The following is an 18,030-nucleotide window of genomic DNA, read 5'->3' as shown; positions in this document are numbered from 1 at the left end:
TCTAGAGCCCGCGAGCCACAACTACTGAGCCTGCACGCCACAACTACTGAAGCCCGTGCACCTAGAGCCCATGGTCCGCAACAAGAGAAGCCACCACAATGAGAAGCCCGTGCACCACAAGGAAAAGTAGTCCCCGCTCACTGCAACTAGAGAAAGCCGTGCAGCAACGAAGACCCAATGCAGTCAAAAATAAATAAATAAATGAATAAATAAATTTATTAAAAAAAAAAAAGATGACTGGAGGCAATATTTCTACAGAAATCATTCTCCACTTCTGTAAAGTCACATCAAAGTGGCAAAGATTTTGATTATTGCTAAAGCATTATTTTTAATATCTCTGGTAAAAATAATTTCTAACTCAGGGTTCTGGGGTTTTTCCAACTAACTCAGGGCAACCATACCTCTCCGAGATTTATCTATCCTGGGCCAAATTTATTTGAGAGTCTTTAAAAAAAATTAAAAGAGGCATTTCACGAGGCCATTTGTTTCAGGCAGTCTGAATTACAAACTAAAATCAAGCAATGGATTGAGAACTGTAGCACAGGAGCGAACCTGGGTGGGGAGACTAGCCCCAGGCCAGCATTTCTCAACATGTGGTCTGTAGACCTCCTGCATCAGAATCCCCTGACTTGCTAGTTCAAAATGCAGATTCTGAGGTTCCACCTCAACACCAACTAATTAAACTCTCTGAGAGTGGACCCAGGGGAAAATTTTTTTTTAAAAAGTCATTCTAAGTGGTTTTTATATCCCCTAATGCTCTTAAAGTGTGGTTCCTGGAACAGCTGCATCAGTATCACGAGGGAACTTGTTACAAATACAAATTCTCAGGTCCTACCCTGGGTGTTCTGAAGCAGAAATTCTGAGGGTGGGACCCAGGAATCTGCGTTTTAACACGCCCTCCAGGTGACACTGACACATGCTAAAATTTGAAAACCACTACCTCAGGCACAAAGAGCAGCCTCCATATAAGAACTATGTGAAATAGTGAAGTATCAGGGATTAGTATGTGACGTACAGGCTGTAATCCAGAGCAATTCTCTTGCCTTGACAACAGGCCCTCTAGGGGACTAATTTCCAGGAGGAGAACAGTTGGGACCTGTGATGGGCTTGATATTCTTCAGAAAGGACATAGTTTGTTACATCTTTATTCAGAAAGTATCTGGTGTCCTTGAAGCGTTAACCAATTGCATCCTTTTCAGGTGATACCACCTGAAAAAGGTGATGCTGACATTTGACCATGAAGTGACCTTCTTCCATTCTGAGGGCCCTTGTTCTCCATCCTCTACAAATGCCTAAATTGCTCATTTAGTCACTGTTGTATCCTGTTAAAGTGCTGGCACCTGGGAACATATAGAGATGAGCCTCAGAGACAGAAAGCCCTGAGATTAACTAAAGAAAGGGGTTTGTTTTTTAGAATGTTTCAGCTGACATGCACCTCAGAGTCTTTCCAGAACTCTATGTACAAAAATGCAATCTCCAGGAAGTAGAATTGTGCATTGACATTTAGGTTGGGTTTATAGCTAGCTACTGCACAATTAAAAATGCCAGCTTCATTAAGTACAGCCATGAGGTACCTTATTCATTCTTGCCGATGCATTCATTTATTAAATAAATATTTATTAGATGCATATCATGCACTGGGCACTGTGCTAGGCATATCCGTTAGTGCCCATGACTGTCTGGTCTGGCATCGGACTGCCTTCATTAAATCCTGACTCCACCACTTAACTAGCTGTGAGGCCTTGAGCAAGTTACTTAATCCTTCACAGCTCAGTTTCATCTCTGAAAAAAAAAAAAAAAAGCGGCAGGGGTGGAGGCAGATAATGATACTACCTACCTTTCACAACTGTTATGAGGATTGAATGGGTTAATACTTTTAAAGAACCTTAGAGCCACAGGAAATTGTCATTAAGTGTTCGCAGTAAGTAAAAACAGTATTAATACGATGAAAAAAAGCATAGATCTGGTAAGTTCTGTTCTAGACAACAACTGCTTTGCAGAAACTGCTTCCAGAATAGGATCCATCCCCTAGTGTGGACTGCAATCTGCTTTACCCCTCCAATTATTATTGGAGAAGGCACATTTTATTGGCTTTTGAACCAGACGTAGATAATGAACTTTCCAAAAACAGCAAACTAACCAACAACATCCCACGGTTCCTCCTCCCTTTACACCTAAAATGTAAAGAAACATCTTGCTTCATCCTTTACCAGCCTTTGTGCCATTCTTCAGGGCCAGAGGAACTGGGCTCTAGGCATTACACAGTTGTTTCCTTCTCAGAGTCAAACGCCACTGCCATCCCCACACAAGTTGTGGCGTTTAAGTAGCTAAAATTCTGGGGGAGCAGCCCTGGGCCTGGGGAGGCAGGCTCTGAACTCCAGCCAGGGCAGGGCGTCCAAAAACACCTCTGGCAGCGTTCCCCGCGGGTAATGCTCACCACTCCGCCGTCTCTTTGGTTTTCAAATGTAACTTGGCAAAAGACTTACTGTGGTAATAAGGAGGCCTGAAGGTCTTATCAGCAACTCCCCATCGCGGTGGGAAGATGACAAAATCAGCGATGGCCACTCCGGGGCGGACAGACTTGGCAGTCAATACCGTGAAAATGGATGGGTCCTGTGAAAGAAAGGACAAGGAAAGCCTGAAGACACGAGGAAAGGGAGGTGACTGGACAATGACACACATCACCCACGCATGAAGGGGTTTTTGAGTGAAACTGTGATTTCTGATCAAACCACAGGCCAGGCTAAGAAGTCTGGGCTTGTCATCGAGGTGTAGTAATCACTCATCTGACTTTCCCCTCTTGCTGTGCTTGAAGCAAAATGAATTAACACCAGCTAAGGAGATTCTGAGCAGCTTTTTCACCCTGCTGAGCCCTCATTTCTTGTAAGTACTACCCTGTGGGTCTGACAACAAGCAGTGCATGCCCCCCAACCTCAGGTCAGAGTGACCAGAGCTGGGATGTGCTGCAGGGAGCTCTTGGCAGAAGGGGTGCTCAGAGTAAGGTGGAAATAGAAATAAAATAATATCCAAGGGTTGGTATAGATGTAGGATGTGCATCCCTTTGGAGGAATCACAGAGATTCCAGATGGTATCCTCATTGCTTTCTTACCCTTGTTTGACTCTCAGGTCTGAAATGCATCACTCGTCTGGGTGGTGGTAGTGTAGAGGGGAATAGGTGGGGGGACAATATTATGATTTATCAAGAACTTTAGAATCTTTCGGTGGAAAGACTGAGATTCAACTTAATGGCAATCAATGATCACGTTTGCTTTCAGAAGCCACATGAGGGTCTGGGATTCAAAGATGATTGATCACTACTCCTTGCCCTTTAGCGTCATTAGTGGTGGTGTGTGTGTGTGAGGGCGACTGAAGGAGTAATAAAACAAGCGCATGAATAATGAATCACAGCAAGGTGCCACAGGCGATCTAGCTTTACAAATAGAGAGCCAAGGGGGTACAGAGTGCCTATCTCTACGGAGAGGATCAGGGAAGGCTTCAAAGAGGAGGTGACATTTGAGGTAGGACCTGAAGAATGAAAGGAGAAAGAAAGAAAAAGAGAGGGAAGGAGGAAGGAAGGAAGGAAGGTAGGAAGGGAAGGAAAGGAAGGAAAAGGCAAAAAGGCATTTTAAGCACAGAAAACAGGAAAGATCAAAATGCACAGAGATTTTGTTAAGAGGCAAGAAAGCTAAGCCCAGAGTGCACTGGCAAAAGGGAGAGGGGCAAGAGGTGGTACTGGGAAATGAGCCCAGGGCCAGATGGCAAAGACCATCAGATAACATGCTTCAGAGCTCAGACTTAATCCTAAACCACAGGGAGCCTGCAAAGGTTTTCTAATGCTGTGATAGAATGATCAGGTCTGAATTTTGGGAAAACAACTATAGCAGCAGTACAGAGGAGATTGGGCATGTGTAAATGCAAGTCAAAAAACGCTTTATGCTGTGAAAATGAACACTTCTTCATCTGTCATGAGAAATGATCTGAAACTGTTAAAGAAAAGGTAGCGAAGCTCAAATAAAGCTCTATCAGTGTCTCAGGATCCTTTTTCTTGCTGCTTTGGGCATGATGCCTCATTTTCTTTTCCCTTTTGATTTTATTAAGTGTGGCTGCTCTTCAGAAGGGTAGTTTTGGGCCCCTAGAGGTAAGCTGAACTGGCTCAGAGTAAGCTTTCTGTCTCTGGTTCTCTGGCTTCTGCTCTAATTACCCCTCCAGCTTGTGGGTTAAGTTAATCTATTATGCAAAGTGAACTTTCCCCCAGGATCTCAGAAGTAGCACTTTATCAAGAATGTGGGGCCTTGGGGGCCTGCACTGTGGGCTGGGGACCTATTTGTAGTCCCGTGATTGACTGAAAAATATGACCGAATTCATAATCTAGAATTTCTTTGGTTTAAATTCAAGCACGGAACATTATGAGTAACTTTAGAAAAGGGCTGTCTGTTCCATCATGGCTAAAAAGAGCCGGGCGTGGAGGCACTGGAGTGGGCAGCCAGAGCAAGCAGACTCTTGGTATTTATGAGCAGGACAGAGAACTTTCCAAATCCAGAAATGTTCCTTCCTCACCACTCCATCACTAACATTAGCACTGGTTTTCTTTTGGGGATATATTTTCCAGGAAGAAACCAAGTTTTTAGCCATATAGGAGAGTTCCTGTGAATACTCTGTGGAGAACTGAGCTGTATTGCAGGGTGAGTGCTGAGCGTCTAGCCTGGATCGCCCTCTAGCTATGTTATTTACTCCTTCACTGAAGCCTTGCAGCAGGTGATTCAAATTCCTGTCAGCACAATGACAAATGACTAAATCTCGGGCTTCCAAGGGTGACACTGGTAGTGTTAAATCTGTGAATGTCAGGGGTCTACTGTGGACCCCCCCCACCTACGGGTGTCCTCTCCCCGGGGCCCCTCCGTGGGCCAGACTTACTGCGTGGTCAAAGGCCACTGAGTTGATGACCATGAAGTTCTCCAAGTTGTACTTGTAGGGCGTGTAATTCCCATGCCAGGCCACAACATTGAACGGGGAGACATCCTGATTAACAACAACAACAAAAAAAGGCAGGAAAGGGTGATTTTAGCATGTAATGCTTTTGTAGCTATGATTCCTCAGTTTGTACTTGGCATTACTGTCTCTTTTTTGATTTGATTCTGTTCTCATCATTTAATAATACCATGTTTGGGGAAAAATATCACCCTGAATCATTTTGTGGTTGCTTCACATTCTCTCAAACCGTCCTCACTACGCCGCTAACCCTAGTCTTCCCGTTCATAAGCTGCAGCTGCTTCTGATCACATGTGCAGCACAAGCACAGCACATGCTCCAAGCAGCAGTGTCTTTTCAACAGTTTTAACACAATTGTGAGAATCTGTGGATGCCAGCAATTCTTTGACAATCTGGGCCACCGTCTGGGTTTCCCAGTGCTGAGGGCAGGCAGTTGGCTGTGACTGCTCTCCAGCTAACTGCTGCCCAGAGGAGATTCTGGTATGTTCAGTGCCTGGGTTGGTGAGTGCAGGAAGGCTAGGAGGTCTCTAAGAGTTCCAGCCCCAGGGACTTGAGATTTCAGAGTGATCCTAAGGTGATGCTTCTTGGGTCTACCTTGGGGTAAGAGAGGATCAGTGCTCTGTTATAGGAAGGTAGTTAGGCTAGGGAGTCCAGGTGATACAGTCCATGTAGGTCAGCCTCCCAGGGCACAGATCATGGCAGAGATGGGAGAATGGATCAGTGGGGGCTCACACAGAGAATAACCTGCACAGAGTCCATTTGGAAAGTGGAAACCCATGGAGCTGCTGGCTACCTCTAGAATGGTGATCCTCTATCAAATGTATGTCAAATATAATACAGGGACTAGTCATTTAAAAATGAATGTGAATGGCACAATTTCGTTCCTTTTTATGGCTGAGTAGTATTCCATTGTATATATGTACCACATCTTCTTTATCGCCATTTGCAGAGACGTGGATAGACCTAGAGGCTATCATACAGAGTGAAGTAAGCCAGAAAGAGGAAAACAAATATCGTATATTAACACATATATGTGGAATTTAGAACAATGGTACAGATGAACCTATTTGCAAAGCAGAAATAGAGACACAGAGGTAGAGAACAAACATATGGACACCAAGGGGTGGGGGGTGGGATGGACTGGGAGATTGGGATTGACGTATGTACACTACTATGTACGAAGTAGATGGCTGGTGAGTGCCTACTGTATAGCACAGGAAAAAAAAATGAATGTGATTTCCACACTGCATCCCCAGAGGTCATCATTTTTGCCAGGCTGGAGTAGTAGCTCAGCACCTGCATTTTAAACAAGCTATCCTGAGAATTTCTGATACAAATGGTCTCTGAACCACATTTTAAGAAATCCTGATGCAGAGAATATAAGGGTGACTATGTGTCAATGAGGGTGACAATGAACCCTCAAGAGTTAATTTTAAACACCAAACTAGTTGGCCTCTGCTGGTTAGCATACCTTCTAGATGCTGTCCAAAGAAAATAACAATGCCCTAGCAAAATATAAGCAATAAGTTAAATGGGCAAAAATAAAGCAAATGAATAATGGTAAACAGAAGAGATATTTGGATTATTTTTACTGTATGTTTACTTTATTCTACTATATTATATATCCAGTATATGAAGTAATAATGTATTATATTATAGATTATATATTGTTATTTTTATTATTATCTATGCCTTTGTTTATCTCCTGAGTTTACCAGGCTGGTGCTATAAACGAAGTCAAACTAAATGAGTTCTGCTTGTTTTCTATCAATCATTGCTTGTATTTGAAAATATGGTGACCATTGTTGAAGATAAGTCTTAGACGAACTGCTATTAACTCATTTCCCTTTTCAGAACACATCGCCCTGCCTGTATATTATGTTTCCCCCACCATTTATAGAGACCTAGATATTGTGGGGTTTTTATTGCTTGATAAATAGAAAGAGGATGCATGCCCTTTGGAGTCAGAAAGATATGGGTTTGAATGCTGATTCTGTCATTTACTGTGACATTTGGTAAGTTATCACCACCTGGCCTGTTTTCATGACTACAAATAAGGCAAGTAGCACCTTATTTGTAGTATCTTAGTGATGTGGTAAAGATGAAATAATATATGTAAATACTTAATACTAGCCTTGGCAATCAGAAGGTGCTTAATAACTATTCATTCCTTCCCCTGCCTACAAACCCGCTTACTTTACCTGTTTGGCAGCAAACAGCTTGCCCTGGTATTTATTAATCACAGTGTAACCACCTGGCACTTGGTGATCTTCATACCAGGCAACAGGTATCAAGAAATCACGAGGATTGGCCAAGCCATTGGCTCCTAGAACAAATGACCCAAAAGTCTTTTAGACACTTCTGAAATCACATAGGAAAGATGCCCACTGTTGCACAAAGAGAAAGGGCTTTCTTCCACGTCAAAAGCTACTCCACAATTTGCTTTCATTGTTCAAAGGCTCATTGGAATCCCAGTCTGGTGACTTTTAAGGAGGACCCAAGGAATTTGGTCAGTAAAAAATCATGAAAATATCATCATCATCATCACCAGCATTACGTCCTGAAGTTGTAGAGTGAATATGGTTTATAAACATTTTACATGCATTATCTCATCACTACAGGAGAGGGAAGGGGAGGAGAGGAAGAAACTAGAAAAGAGGAAAGGGAAGATATGATAGAATACTAGATCTTTTTTTCCAAGAAAACTCTGATGACTCTAGAACTCATCTACAGTCCCTGAGAAAGAAAAGGTTACATACTGTAGCCCCAGGCGTGCCTCTGCTCCTCAGACAGAACTCAGAATCAACCCAAGCCTGAAAAACTGCTCTTCAGCTTGACAATCTGTCTGCCACTGAGGGAGACAGTATTTGGGACTTGCCTGCTTACCTTTGTTTTGTGAATGTTCCCTCCGGAGAGAAAAAAATAAATCAAAAGACCAAAAATGAAAAATGTAAGTGCAAAAACATAATTTAACTCCAAAAGGAGAGACCTGGGGAGTGTTTTATCATTTCCAGCTTCTGGGGTTTAAAAAAAAATATGTCCCCGGCTGGTTAGTAAATTATATATATTTTCCAGAGGGTACATGTTCCATGGAACCCGGAGGCTCTGCTGGCTCTGGAGCAGCAGGAAGCCAGAGCAAAGTGGGAAGAGAGGGTGGAGAGCAGGATAACAGATGGCCCACCATGGCTCCACTGCCTCTCTGCTGCCTCTCACCTTCCTCTGACTATTTGGATCCCCCAGGGGAGTGACCAGAAGGCACATGCTGGCCTGTCCCTGGTTTGCTCTAAAAAAAATCTGTTGACAAGGAAAGGGAAGAGCTGGGGGCTGTGGCCACCACCTTCAGCAAACATGCCAAAGATGGATCCAAGGGCCAATTTTCCCAATCACTCCTTTCACTCCCAGAGACGTTTTGAGAACAACTCCTCCTATTGCCTTCACTTCTCTCCTGCTCTCCTGTCTCCAGCTTGCCAGAAGAACTGGGGGTGGGGGACCTTGGTTCACTTTTGGAAGTTTTAATCTGCCTCATGGAGGCTGTGGTTTCTAGCTCCTTCACAGGACTGAGTGAGGTTCGCTTTTTGACCCTCAAGTGTGTAGATTTTTTGGAGGATGCTCAGTAGGAATGTGAGGGTCATAGACTGTATGTCTTTCAGTCCGTTTCCCCTTTCCATAGCCACATAGCCCCTACCATTGTTATGGCTTTTCCCATTTTATTGTCTACACACAAGCCTCTCATTGAAGAACATGATCTTCCTTCTATCCACAAAACCCATTCCCACTTGTACACTTTTTCTTAAGCTGATCTCTTTCCTCTTTATTTTCCCTCAACTTTCCGTCAAGGATTAGTCAAATCTTATCTTTTCTATGAAGCTGTTCCTGGAGACTTGGCCTACAGTAACCCAGACTTCTACATCCTCTAGGGTATACTGTGTATAACCTGAAATCTATTACATATTGTTTTGCTCTCCAATGGTCTGTATACTATTCTAGAGAGAGATTTACCATGGGTTGGCTTGGATCGTTTTCTGTTATGCATGTATGTGATGGGAAGAAGCTTGTTCTACCCTTAATGTGGTTCCTGTCATTACACTCAGCACAACATGGGAGCCGAGACAAGCTGATGGACTGGTGCACTGACCAGCTAATTAATGAAGCTGTCATCTCATCAGATGGGTCAGCTATGCCACCTGGAGCCCCTGAACTTAGAGGTCTGAAATAAGAAGTCTGCGATTGCTCAGGGAGCTCTAATATGTTCTGAAATTCCCAACTATACTTGGTCTAGGGAAGAAGTTGTCTAGAGAGGAAAGTTGAAGTTTGAGTGAGACAAAGAGGGGAGATGGATGTTTAACTTTCATGCAGTTATCTGTGTCCTATATTTCAAGTCAGGCTTAGAAGCTTGCATTGAAGATTTACCAATCGGTCCCAGGTCAGGCAACTCAAAGTGGACGCCGTAGACCTCCAGGATGTAGCCCCTTGTCTCCTCGAAGACATCTATGCTGAACCGCATTCCTCTCTGGAACAGAAGTAAACACTGGTGTGCTCTCCCAAATTATACCTGTAGTTATAAAGAAGCTGCCCAAGAGCCATAGCCAGCCTCACTTGCACAAGTAATTCTGTAGCCTGTTGAACTATGTTGGAGAGGTGAGCAGCTCAAAGAGGAGGTAGAAAGAAAAATTTAACTTCTAATCACATCTGTGACCCAAACCAATTCTAGTTCACTCTCTCACTGGGTTCATAGATAACAGTGCCCTGATTTAGCCAAATTTTAAAGAAATCCATCTTCACTGTTTTCCATCCCCACCAGGGCCTTATCCAGAGTGTATATAAATATTTAGGAAAGTGAATTGACAATGTTCTTTGCTTTGTGATTGTGTGCTATTTTAAAACAAAGTAGGGGGCTTCCCTGGTGGTGCAGTGGTTAAGAATCCGCCTGCCAATGCAGGGGACATGGGTTTGAGCCCCGGTCTGGGAGGATCCTACATGCTGCAGAGCAACTAAGCCCGTGCGCCACAACTACTGAGCCTGCGCTCTAGAGCCCATGAGCCACAACTACTGAGCCTGAATGCCACAACTACTGAGCCCGCGTGCCACAGATACTGAAGCCCGTGTGCCTAGAGCCTGTCCTCTGCAACAAGAGAAGCCACCGCAGTGAGAAGCCCTTGCATCACAACGAAGAGTAGCTCCCGCTCGCCACAACTAGAGAAAGCCTGCGTGCAGCAACGAAGACCCAACACAGCCAAAATAACTAACTAACTAACTAACTAAATAAATAAATAAAATAAATTTGAAAAAAAAAATAAAACAAAGTAGGCACACAAGTCTAGTTACCCTTCTGCACAGGGAGCCTTCTGTATAACTTAAACTCCCTCCCCATTGCCCAGACATGACAGAGAAATTTTAGAGTTGGAAATAGCAGCAGTTGCAACATCAGATTGCTCCCAAATTAGGGAGAAGCAGGGAGGAGAGGGGGGACACATCACCAACCTGAATGACGCATATCTCGTTGGGCTGAACAAGCATCTTGCCAAACTCGGTGTAAATGAGAAGTTTCCCTTTCTGGGGAACTAACAAAAAAGACAGGGTGGCAGTGAGTAGCTCTTTTCATGCGAGAACGACTTCATGAAGAGTAAAAGGCTTAAGGGCTGCATTTGCTTTTTCATTCCAAATGAAAAGTACTTTATTGAGTTTTATGGGGGAATATGACAGAATTGACAACTTAGGTTAGCTATTTTACTGTCTAGAAAAACATGAATGGAAAAATTGACTCTGCTTTTTTCTTCTTTTCTTTGGTTGCCAGGTAAGGAGCTTGTATTTGCACAATTCTGTGGCTTGACCAGAAAGAGCAGCAGAAATAGGATGGAAAAAGACCCATTTCTGGTAGTTCCAGCAGGATGCTGGCATTTGCATGTCTACTGTCTACATGAAAATGTTCACTCCAGAATATCAGTACTAAAACCATCGAAAAAGAATGGGAAGACCAGAGAAATCCCTACTAGACTTTCCATCTTGATGGTCTCATGAAAATTTGTATTTATATTGCAGATATCAATGACAGATGGTCTTTTCTTGGGTGAGTTTGAAGGCAAATAGAGTTATCTTAACAAGTTAATCAAATGTTGGTATTACTCTTCATTTCTTTTCAGCTGCCCAGATCTCCCAGATCAGAAAGGCCCAGAAGAAATGAGCAAAGACAGGGAGACCAGGAAATAGAGTAGGGGCTTGGGGGTACACAAAGAATCTTTTCCAGACCTCCAATTGCCTTTACACCTCAGTCTGTAGACTGCACTAAGTAAGACAGATTGAAAGGAAAGTCATATGCATACAATTAAAAAGTAGCTTATGACTAGGGATCAATTACCAATGAAAGGGTCTGAAATCTTCAAAACTTACCAATCAAGAAGTCTCCATCTGAACTGTAAAAGCATCTGAAACATATAGAATAATTCCTATGATTTTCAGTTTTAACACTGTCCAGGCAAATTAATTCACTGCACAAATTATTGCTCAGTACCTGGTATGTGCCAGGCTTAGTGCTGGGTGTAAAATGATGAGCAAAATGACCCCATCTCTGCCCTCATGGAGCCTTAGAGTCTAGTAGGAAGTCAGACAGCAATCCAACAATTACAGAACCATATCATCATAAACTGTAATGGCACTGTGAATGTCACGTTCAGGGGACTGAAAGAATAATGAACCTGATCTAGTCTGAGGAGGCAGCCAAGGCTTCCCTGAAGGGGGAATGTTTGACCTGAGATCTGAAGAAATCATCTAGGCAAGGGCTTGGGGATGGGATGGGGGTGGGGTGGGGAGAACATTCCAGGCAGAAGGAACAGCACAGGCGCCTGCTCTGAGGCAGGAAGGCACATGGCAGGTAGAAAGAACTGAATGAAGTCTAATGTAGCTCAGGTAGACAGAGAGGAGGAACCTGATATGATGCTGGACTCCAAGGGACATCTCCAGTGCCTTGTCATAGGGCCGTGATCTTGGCCCTGATTCATGGCTCAGAGAAGTTAAATGACTTGTCCTAGGTTGCTCAGCCAGGAAGAATGGATTGAGCTTTGGACACAACAGTCTGGTTCCAAAGGTAGTGTGCAAAACTGCTATGATATTCTGCTTCCCAAAGAAAAGGCAAAAATGACTTTTATGTAAGTGTTTCTGATTGAAAAAACAATCTAATATGTAAGTTCTTTTATTTAGGATCTTTAAGCTTACGCAAAGTTATTAGCTGAAGCCAAAGTCTGCCTCCAACAGGTAGCCCTAATGGCTGCTCATATAGTATGACTTTGGACTCAAGAACAGCCCTGGGGAACCTTAGAAGTTAAGGATATTCTGACTCAAACCTGATTAAAGTCAAGGTTTGAGTCAGAATACTTAGATTACTCCTGCTTTCAGTGCTCCATTGTCCCTCTTCTATTTGCATTGTTATGTGACATTCTTATTTATGCCACAGGAGTCAGTCAAGATAGAAATGCTCACTTATTGTCATTATTTTAAAATGTATACCAAGATTGCTCTGGGGTAAAAAAAAAAAAAAAGTAACAAAAACAACAAACCAGCCTTCACCCTCTTGCCAGTAGCTCTTGGGGAAGGGGGCTCTCGTGCCATAGCTCTGAGCCACTTACCTGTTCCCCATGGAGGTGTTGCAGAGGAAAATGTGGACAGCAAGCCCATTGTTAGACCTGATGTCTCCAGCTCCACACAAGGTATGCAGGCCCTGGGAGAGACCCGCACGAGAGGGAAAGGTGAATGAGGCCAGTCCTCCCGCTGGTCCCTGAGAGTCATGAGGCAAATTCTACTAGGGTCTTCTCTTTGGGACCAGGCTGCCTCTGGGGAACCCGGAATTTACTGACTTATGTTTTTTAGATGGTGGCTCACCCTCATTGCCAGGCATGGCCCTAGATCTGGATGGTCTTAACGGCTCCATCAGAGTTGACCTTACAGAGCATCAATTCATTACTTGGCATTTTATCAGTTTGGTGCTTAAGATCAACCTGAAGGAGAGTTTCCTTTGGAGGTAAAATCAGGCATCTAGGAGGCTTGGGGAGGAAAGTTGCAGCATTAAGGACCAATTAATGCCCCTCAAATATACGTTACCATGTGGGTAGCCCTCTGCTTATGAATAGGGTCAGCCCTAATCTTTCTAGAACAGGGTAGAGGAAAGTATTCTGACCAACTGTAATCCTCTCTGCTAATAACCCACAGTCCCAAAGACTTTAACACATGGGCCTTCCCAAAAGGAGGGAGCTCTGTTCCTCCAGATAGCTATAATTCATCCAGGGTGAGGGATTTCTTTTTATATTTTAACTCAATTTGCAAGTTTGGGGCCTATTTAGATGAGCCCACACAGGGCTTGGAGCACTTAATATGATAAAGAATTCAACATAGAACAAACAATTTGGCCTAAGGCTGGGCACCTGGACTCTCCTTAAGTAAGCTATGAGCTGAGGTTGGTGTACAGAACCCTCCACTGGCTTCTTTGAGCCCCACCTCCTTGTAGTTCCCAGCCTCTCCCCTATATATGCTTTGTTCTGAGCACAGGTGTTCCAATACTCCCAGCACCTATAACTACCAAGCAGAACTTCTAATCAGCATTGTGCTAACTAGAGTTGCCACCCTGAGTCGATGCTATTCTAGCCCAGGGATCCATTTTGGGGAGTTCATGAAATTGGATGGGGAAAAAAATTATATATGTATTTCACTAATCTCTGACTGAAATTTATCATTTCCTTCAATTGACGTGAATGTAAGCAACAAACCACAGCAGTTTTAGAAGTGCCTGTAACCTTGTACTGATAGAAACCATAGATGCTTTTATATCACATTATAGTTGTTACAGATATTCCAAAATATCATTTATGCTCATACTTTTAATAACCATAGTTATTAGATCTTTTCATAGATCTTGTGATTTAGTGCATTAAGAAGGTAGCATATATATTACTATAAACCAAACCAAATTTGCTATTTTAATATTTTTATCACTGTATTTCAATATAATTGGCTTCTTTGTAATTTTATGTAATTTATTTTATGCATTTAAAAACACAGGCTTAAAAAAAATAATAAATAAATAAAATAAAAACACTGGCTTCCAGACTTTCAAAGGAGTCCATGGAACAAAAAGGCTCAGAACCCGTGTTCTAGCCAGGAACAAAGAAACGTGAAGTAGGTAAATGCCCAATTTCCATTGGCTGTTTGGAGATGTTGTAAATAGCTCACAAGTGCCCTTTGGTGTCAGTGGCCATATAGTGCCTGTACGTAAGACATCCCTCTGCCAGCCCCAAAAGCAGAGGCAGGTGGTGCTAGGTCTGCTGCCTGCCTCCAAGGCTGTTTCTGCTGGGCATCCAGCCTGCAAATGGCTGGATCTCTCACCGCAGAAGAGAAGACAGTGGTGGGCAGGTGTGGATAGTATTGACTTACACTCACGAAGTCCACTTTCTTCTGAGAGGCTTTTGGAATCTCAAATGGCTTCCATCTCAGCTGGAAAAAAAAAATACACATACAGAAAAATTATTTCACAAGGGGAAACCATAGACTTTCTCAATAAATAGCATGAAAAAGGACAGCTGCTCACTCTGTGAGGCTCTGACTACTTGTGATTTTGTTATTTTCAATTTAATAATTATCCATCATTTCCTTAAAGGGGCTCAGTTGGGTTCTGTGTGTGTATGCAGGGTGTATGTTTGTGTTGCGTGTGAATGTTTAACCTATATGTATATATATTGTCTTCATTCCTTAGCATTTTAAATTACAAAAATAAAAAATCATTGCTTCCTATTTCAGAAGCTATTTCTCTTAACATTTTGCTCTGGCGTATCAGTGAGTTTTGACTGATGCTGCTTTTCATGCTATTTATAATCAGCTCCCTTTCCTGGTGTGCCAGCCTCTCTGTGTGGGCTCCTGACACTGCAGGGAAAGGCTCTACTTCTTACTTCCAGCCCTTGGAGTTTTGAATTATTTCTTTAAGAGAAAGAAAAAGCACCCAGCTGAGATTGGATTTGGTAAATGCAGTACCAGGTTCAGTTTCTTCACCAAACCCCGTGTTTGTCCCCAGGCTTCCTGCCGGTTCAGTTTAAATCACAACAATCTTTAATTTAATAATGAAATGATCTAAGCAAGTAGGAAATAAAATCAGCAGGTCTGAGCCCTACTAGAAGTGTCAGCCCAGCACTTATTAATCAACTTGGCCGCGGGCCTGACCCAGGCAGTCTGGCAGCTGATAAAACCCAGCAGCCTCAGGACATCTCATGGAGTGACCTGCACCCCAAGGGCTGGCTCCACTGGCTGCAGTGTCTGGTCAAGGCAGGCCAGGCAGGCCCTCCAGTGGGTCATGGGGCTCAGCTCATTCTGTAGTCCAGAGAGGCAGCTGGGTGGGAACGGAAGCAGCACGTGGAAAAGGCAGCGCTGGTGTGATCCTGCCTGTCTGATGTACACAGTCAGGCAGCAGCCTTTATTTCTTAAAAGCAAAGCAGGATTATCACATTCTGGGACTACTTGAAAAGAATGTAAGATGTTGATTTGAAAAACATTGTTGAAATCATGCTTCAGAAAGAAGGAAAAGGTTTAGGACTAATTCCACTGAGGATGATATTTCCTGGGGGAGTGGGGGGAACCTGAGATCAAGGATCTAGGAAAGGGTTTCTCAACTCTGGCACTACTGACATTTTGTGTCAGACAATTCTTGTTGCAGGGGCTGTCCTGTGCATTGCAGGATGTTTAGCAGCATCCCTGACCTCTACTCACTGGATGCTGGTAGCACTCCCCCAAGTTATAACAGCCAAAAACATCTCCAGACATTGTCAGATGTCACCTGGGGGACAAATATTCCCTGGTCGAGCACCATTGACCTAGGAGGATATTCCCCCGACATCAGCCAGGGCCACAGCTAAGCGCTGCTGGCTTTTTGAAGGGGGTTTTGGTTTACCATGAACCATTACCTGCTGCTTCCCTGTTTAGTAGCAGCACAGAGTTTGTACACCCAGGAAGATTGTCTGGAAGATAATACTACATAGAATCTTGGTTCTAAGAGGAGTCATCATTCTAGATTTCCCAATGGAAGGGATTTAAGTATCCGATCAATGGTTACCTGGGCAACCTTTTAGATCTATCCAGAGATTCTAAACCCTGGCAAGCCATGAGAATCACCCAGAGAGTCTTTGAGACCCCAAAACAAATTAAATCAGAATCTTAGTTCTGATTGAGGAGGTAAGGTCCAGGCATCAGTATTTTATAAAAGCTCTGTCTTATAAAAAAACTTTAATGTGCAGCTATGGTTTAAGAATCAGCACACCCAACCCAGAGAGCCTGTGATTTTTGTATTGCTGTTCATGTTCATGTTCAGAAAAGTCCACTTAGTCAACCAACCAATCAGTCAATCAACTAAATTGTTGTATCTAGGGCCAGTTACCAAATAGCAAGGATGTTTAAATAATACAAGTCTAAGGTTTGCAAACCTAAGGGAAAAAGAAGAGCAAGAAAAGAGAGAGAAGAAAGAAAAAAGAGAAATAAACAAAAGGGAGCAAGTAAGCAAGAGAGAATCCCAGTAATAGGAAAGCACTACCTGGTTTGTTGCACCGAGACTGAAACTGAGCAGGACCCTGCAGGGTCCTCCCAGGTGTCCCCTGTTTCTTGTTTGTAGAAAAAAAAAAAAAAGGCTTTAGTTTGCTAGGCCTTCTCTGAGCTCCAAAGAGCAGGCTTAAGAAGAGAGAGTCACAGGACTCCTGGTTCCTCCTCAAGGGATATACATGTCTGTATCTGATGCATATCTTTGAGTTGTTCTGCAGAAATTAAGACCCCTACCCAGTGGAAGATGGTGACTATATGCTGACAACAAGCACTTAGACCCCAGACTGGTTGGAACCAAAAGGTTGAGATTCCAGAGACACCACTGTGTTACCTCACCACCAACCAATCAGAAGAAAGTCACACACCCTGCAGTCCTCACCCCAAATTTTGCCTTTAAAAACTCTTCCCCAGAAATCATCATGGAGTTTGGCCCTTTTGAGCATGAGCCACCTTTCCTCCTTGTTTGGTCCTTGCAATAAATCTTTCTATGCTCCAAACTCTGACATCTCATTTTGTTTAGCCTCACTGTGCATCAGGTACATGAACTTGGGTTTGACAGCAAGACAGCACCTTTGTAGATCTCCCTGAAATTAAAAATACCTGTTGTGGGTAGAAATAAAGTCCTGGCCCCTAGAGAAGAGGTTGGTACATTTTGAGTAGGAAAGACTGAACCAGAGAGGCCAATGGGTTGGTTTGGTTAGGTTTTTGCTGGTCAGTTTTTCAAAGTCTTCTGTAGCACATCAGTCATGAGGAGAGAGAGCCTGGAGTGGAAGGTGGAAGGGCACCTACATGATGATGTAGGTAACATGCCTTCAACAGAGCCCACATCCTGGATGAGGCAGTGGTCTTGAAGAACCTTCTCTAATGCAAAAGGTGATGCCCTTCAGATAATGGAGATGGTATAGGGAAAGGAGTAATTTATCTGCTGAGTCTGATGGCAGAAGATTGTGCAGGACCTATACTCAGCATATCATGAACAATAATAAAGACCCCAAGGTAGTTCTGATAAACCCAGTACCCACAAGAAGAAGCCAGCTTTGAGTCTTCAGGTAAGAGATTTGGGTCAAGAGTTTTGGTGCAATATCATGTTGAATGTAGGGAGGGAAATTTGAGGAGAGGATAAACAGGAGGAGGCTATGGAGTGGAGAGTGGAAACATCTCCTGCTAAAGCCAGATGTTCAGACTAACTGCATGCTATGGAGCAGTAACCCTCTGATCTAAGGCCAGCCCAAGGGGACTGTGCACTGGGCTGAGCCAGGAGACCTGGGTTCTGCTGCTGCCTCTGTTCCTATTTACTCTGTGACTTCTGGTAAGTCACTGGATGCTTATTAACTGATTTAATTCTATAGCTTTTTAACAGTTAATTTTGTTTATATTATATATTATTGCTAAAGAAACCCCCACACAGAATTCAATTATTAACATTTCAAAAACAATGAAATCAATTGAAGTACCCAATACAATGTCTTGACTATAGTG

The 18,030-nt window shown here is 43.2% G+C and overlaps 1 protein-coding gene across 1 annotated transcript in view; it reads right to left on the bottom strand.

Moving 5' to 3' along the window:
* HGD (homogentisate 1,2-dioxygenase) overlaps positions 1–18,030 on the bottom strand; it is a 45,669-nt gene that overhangs the window by 5,672 nt on the left and 21,967 nt on the right. The window contains exons 5-12 of the mRNA XM_057546124.1: positions 14,407–14,466; positions 12,609–12,700; positions 11,377–11,411; positions 10,471–10,550; positions 9,400–9,499; positions 7,191–7,315; positions 4,915–5,019; positions 2,487–2,613 (exon numbers count right to left, since the gene is read on the bottom strand). Of these exons, the coding sequence (XP_057402107.1) occupies positions 2,487–2,613; positions 4,915–5,019; positions 7,191–7,315; positions 9,400–9,499; positions 10,471–10,550; positions 11,377–11,411; positions 12,609–12,700; positions 14,407–14,466 (724 nt within the window). The remainder of the gene's footprint in view (positions 1–2,486; positions 2,614–4,914; positions 5,020–7,190; positions 7,316–9,399; positions 9,500–10,470; positions 10,551–11,376; positions 11,412–12,608; positions 12,701–14,406; positions 14,467–18,030) is intronic.

The sequence above is a fragment of the Balaenoptera acutorostrata genome, chromosome 4 (assembly GCF_949987535.1).
Source record: "Balaenoptera acutorostrata chromosome 4, mBalAcu1.1, whole genome shotgun sequence".
NCBI lineage: Eukaryota > Metazoa > Chordata > Mammalia > Artiodactyla > Balaenopteridae > Balaenoptera > Balaenoptera acutorostrata.
The sequence above is the reverse complement of the archived record's forward strand: the minus strand, read 5'-3'. Positions and strand labels throughout refer to the sequence as shown.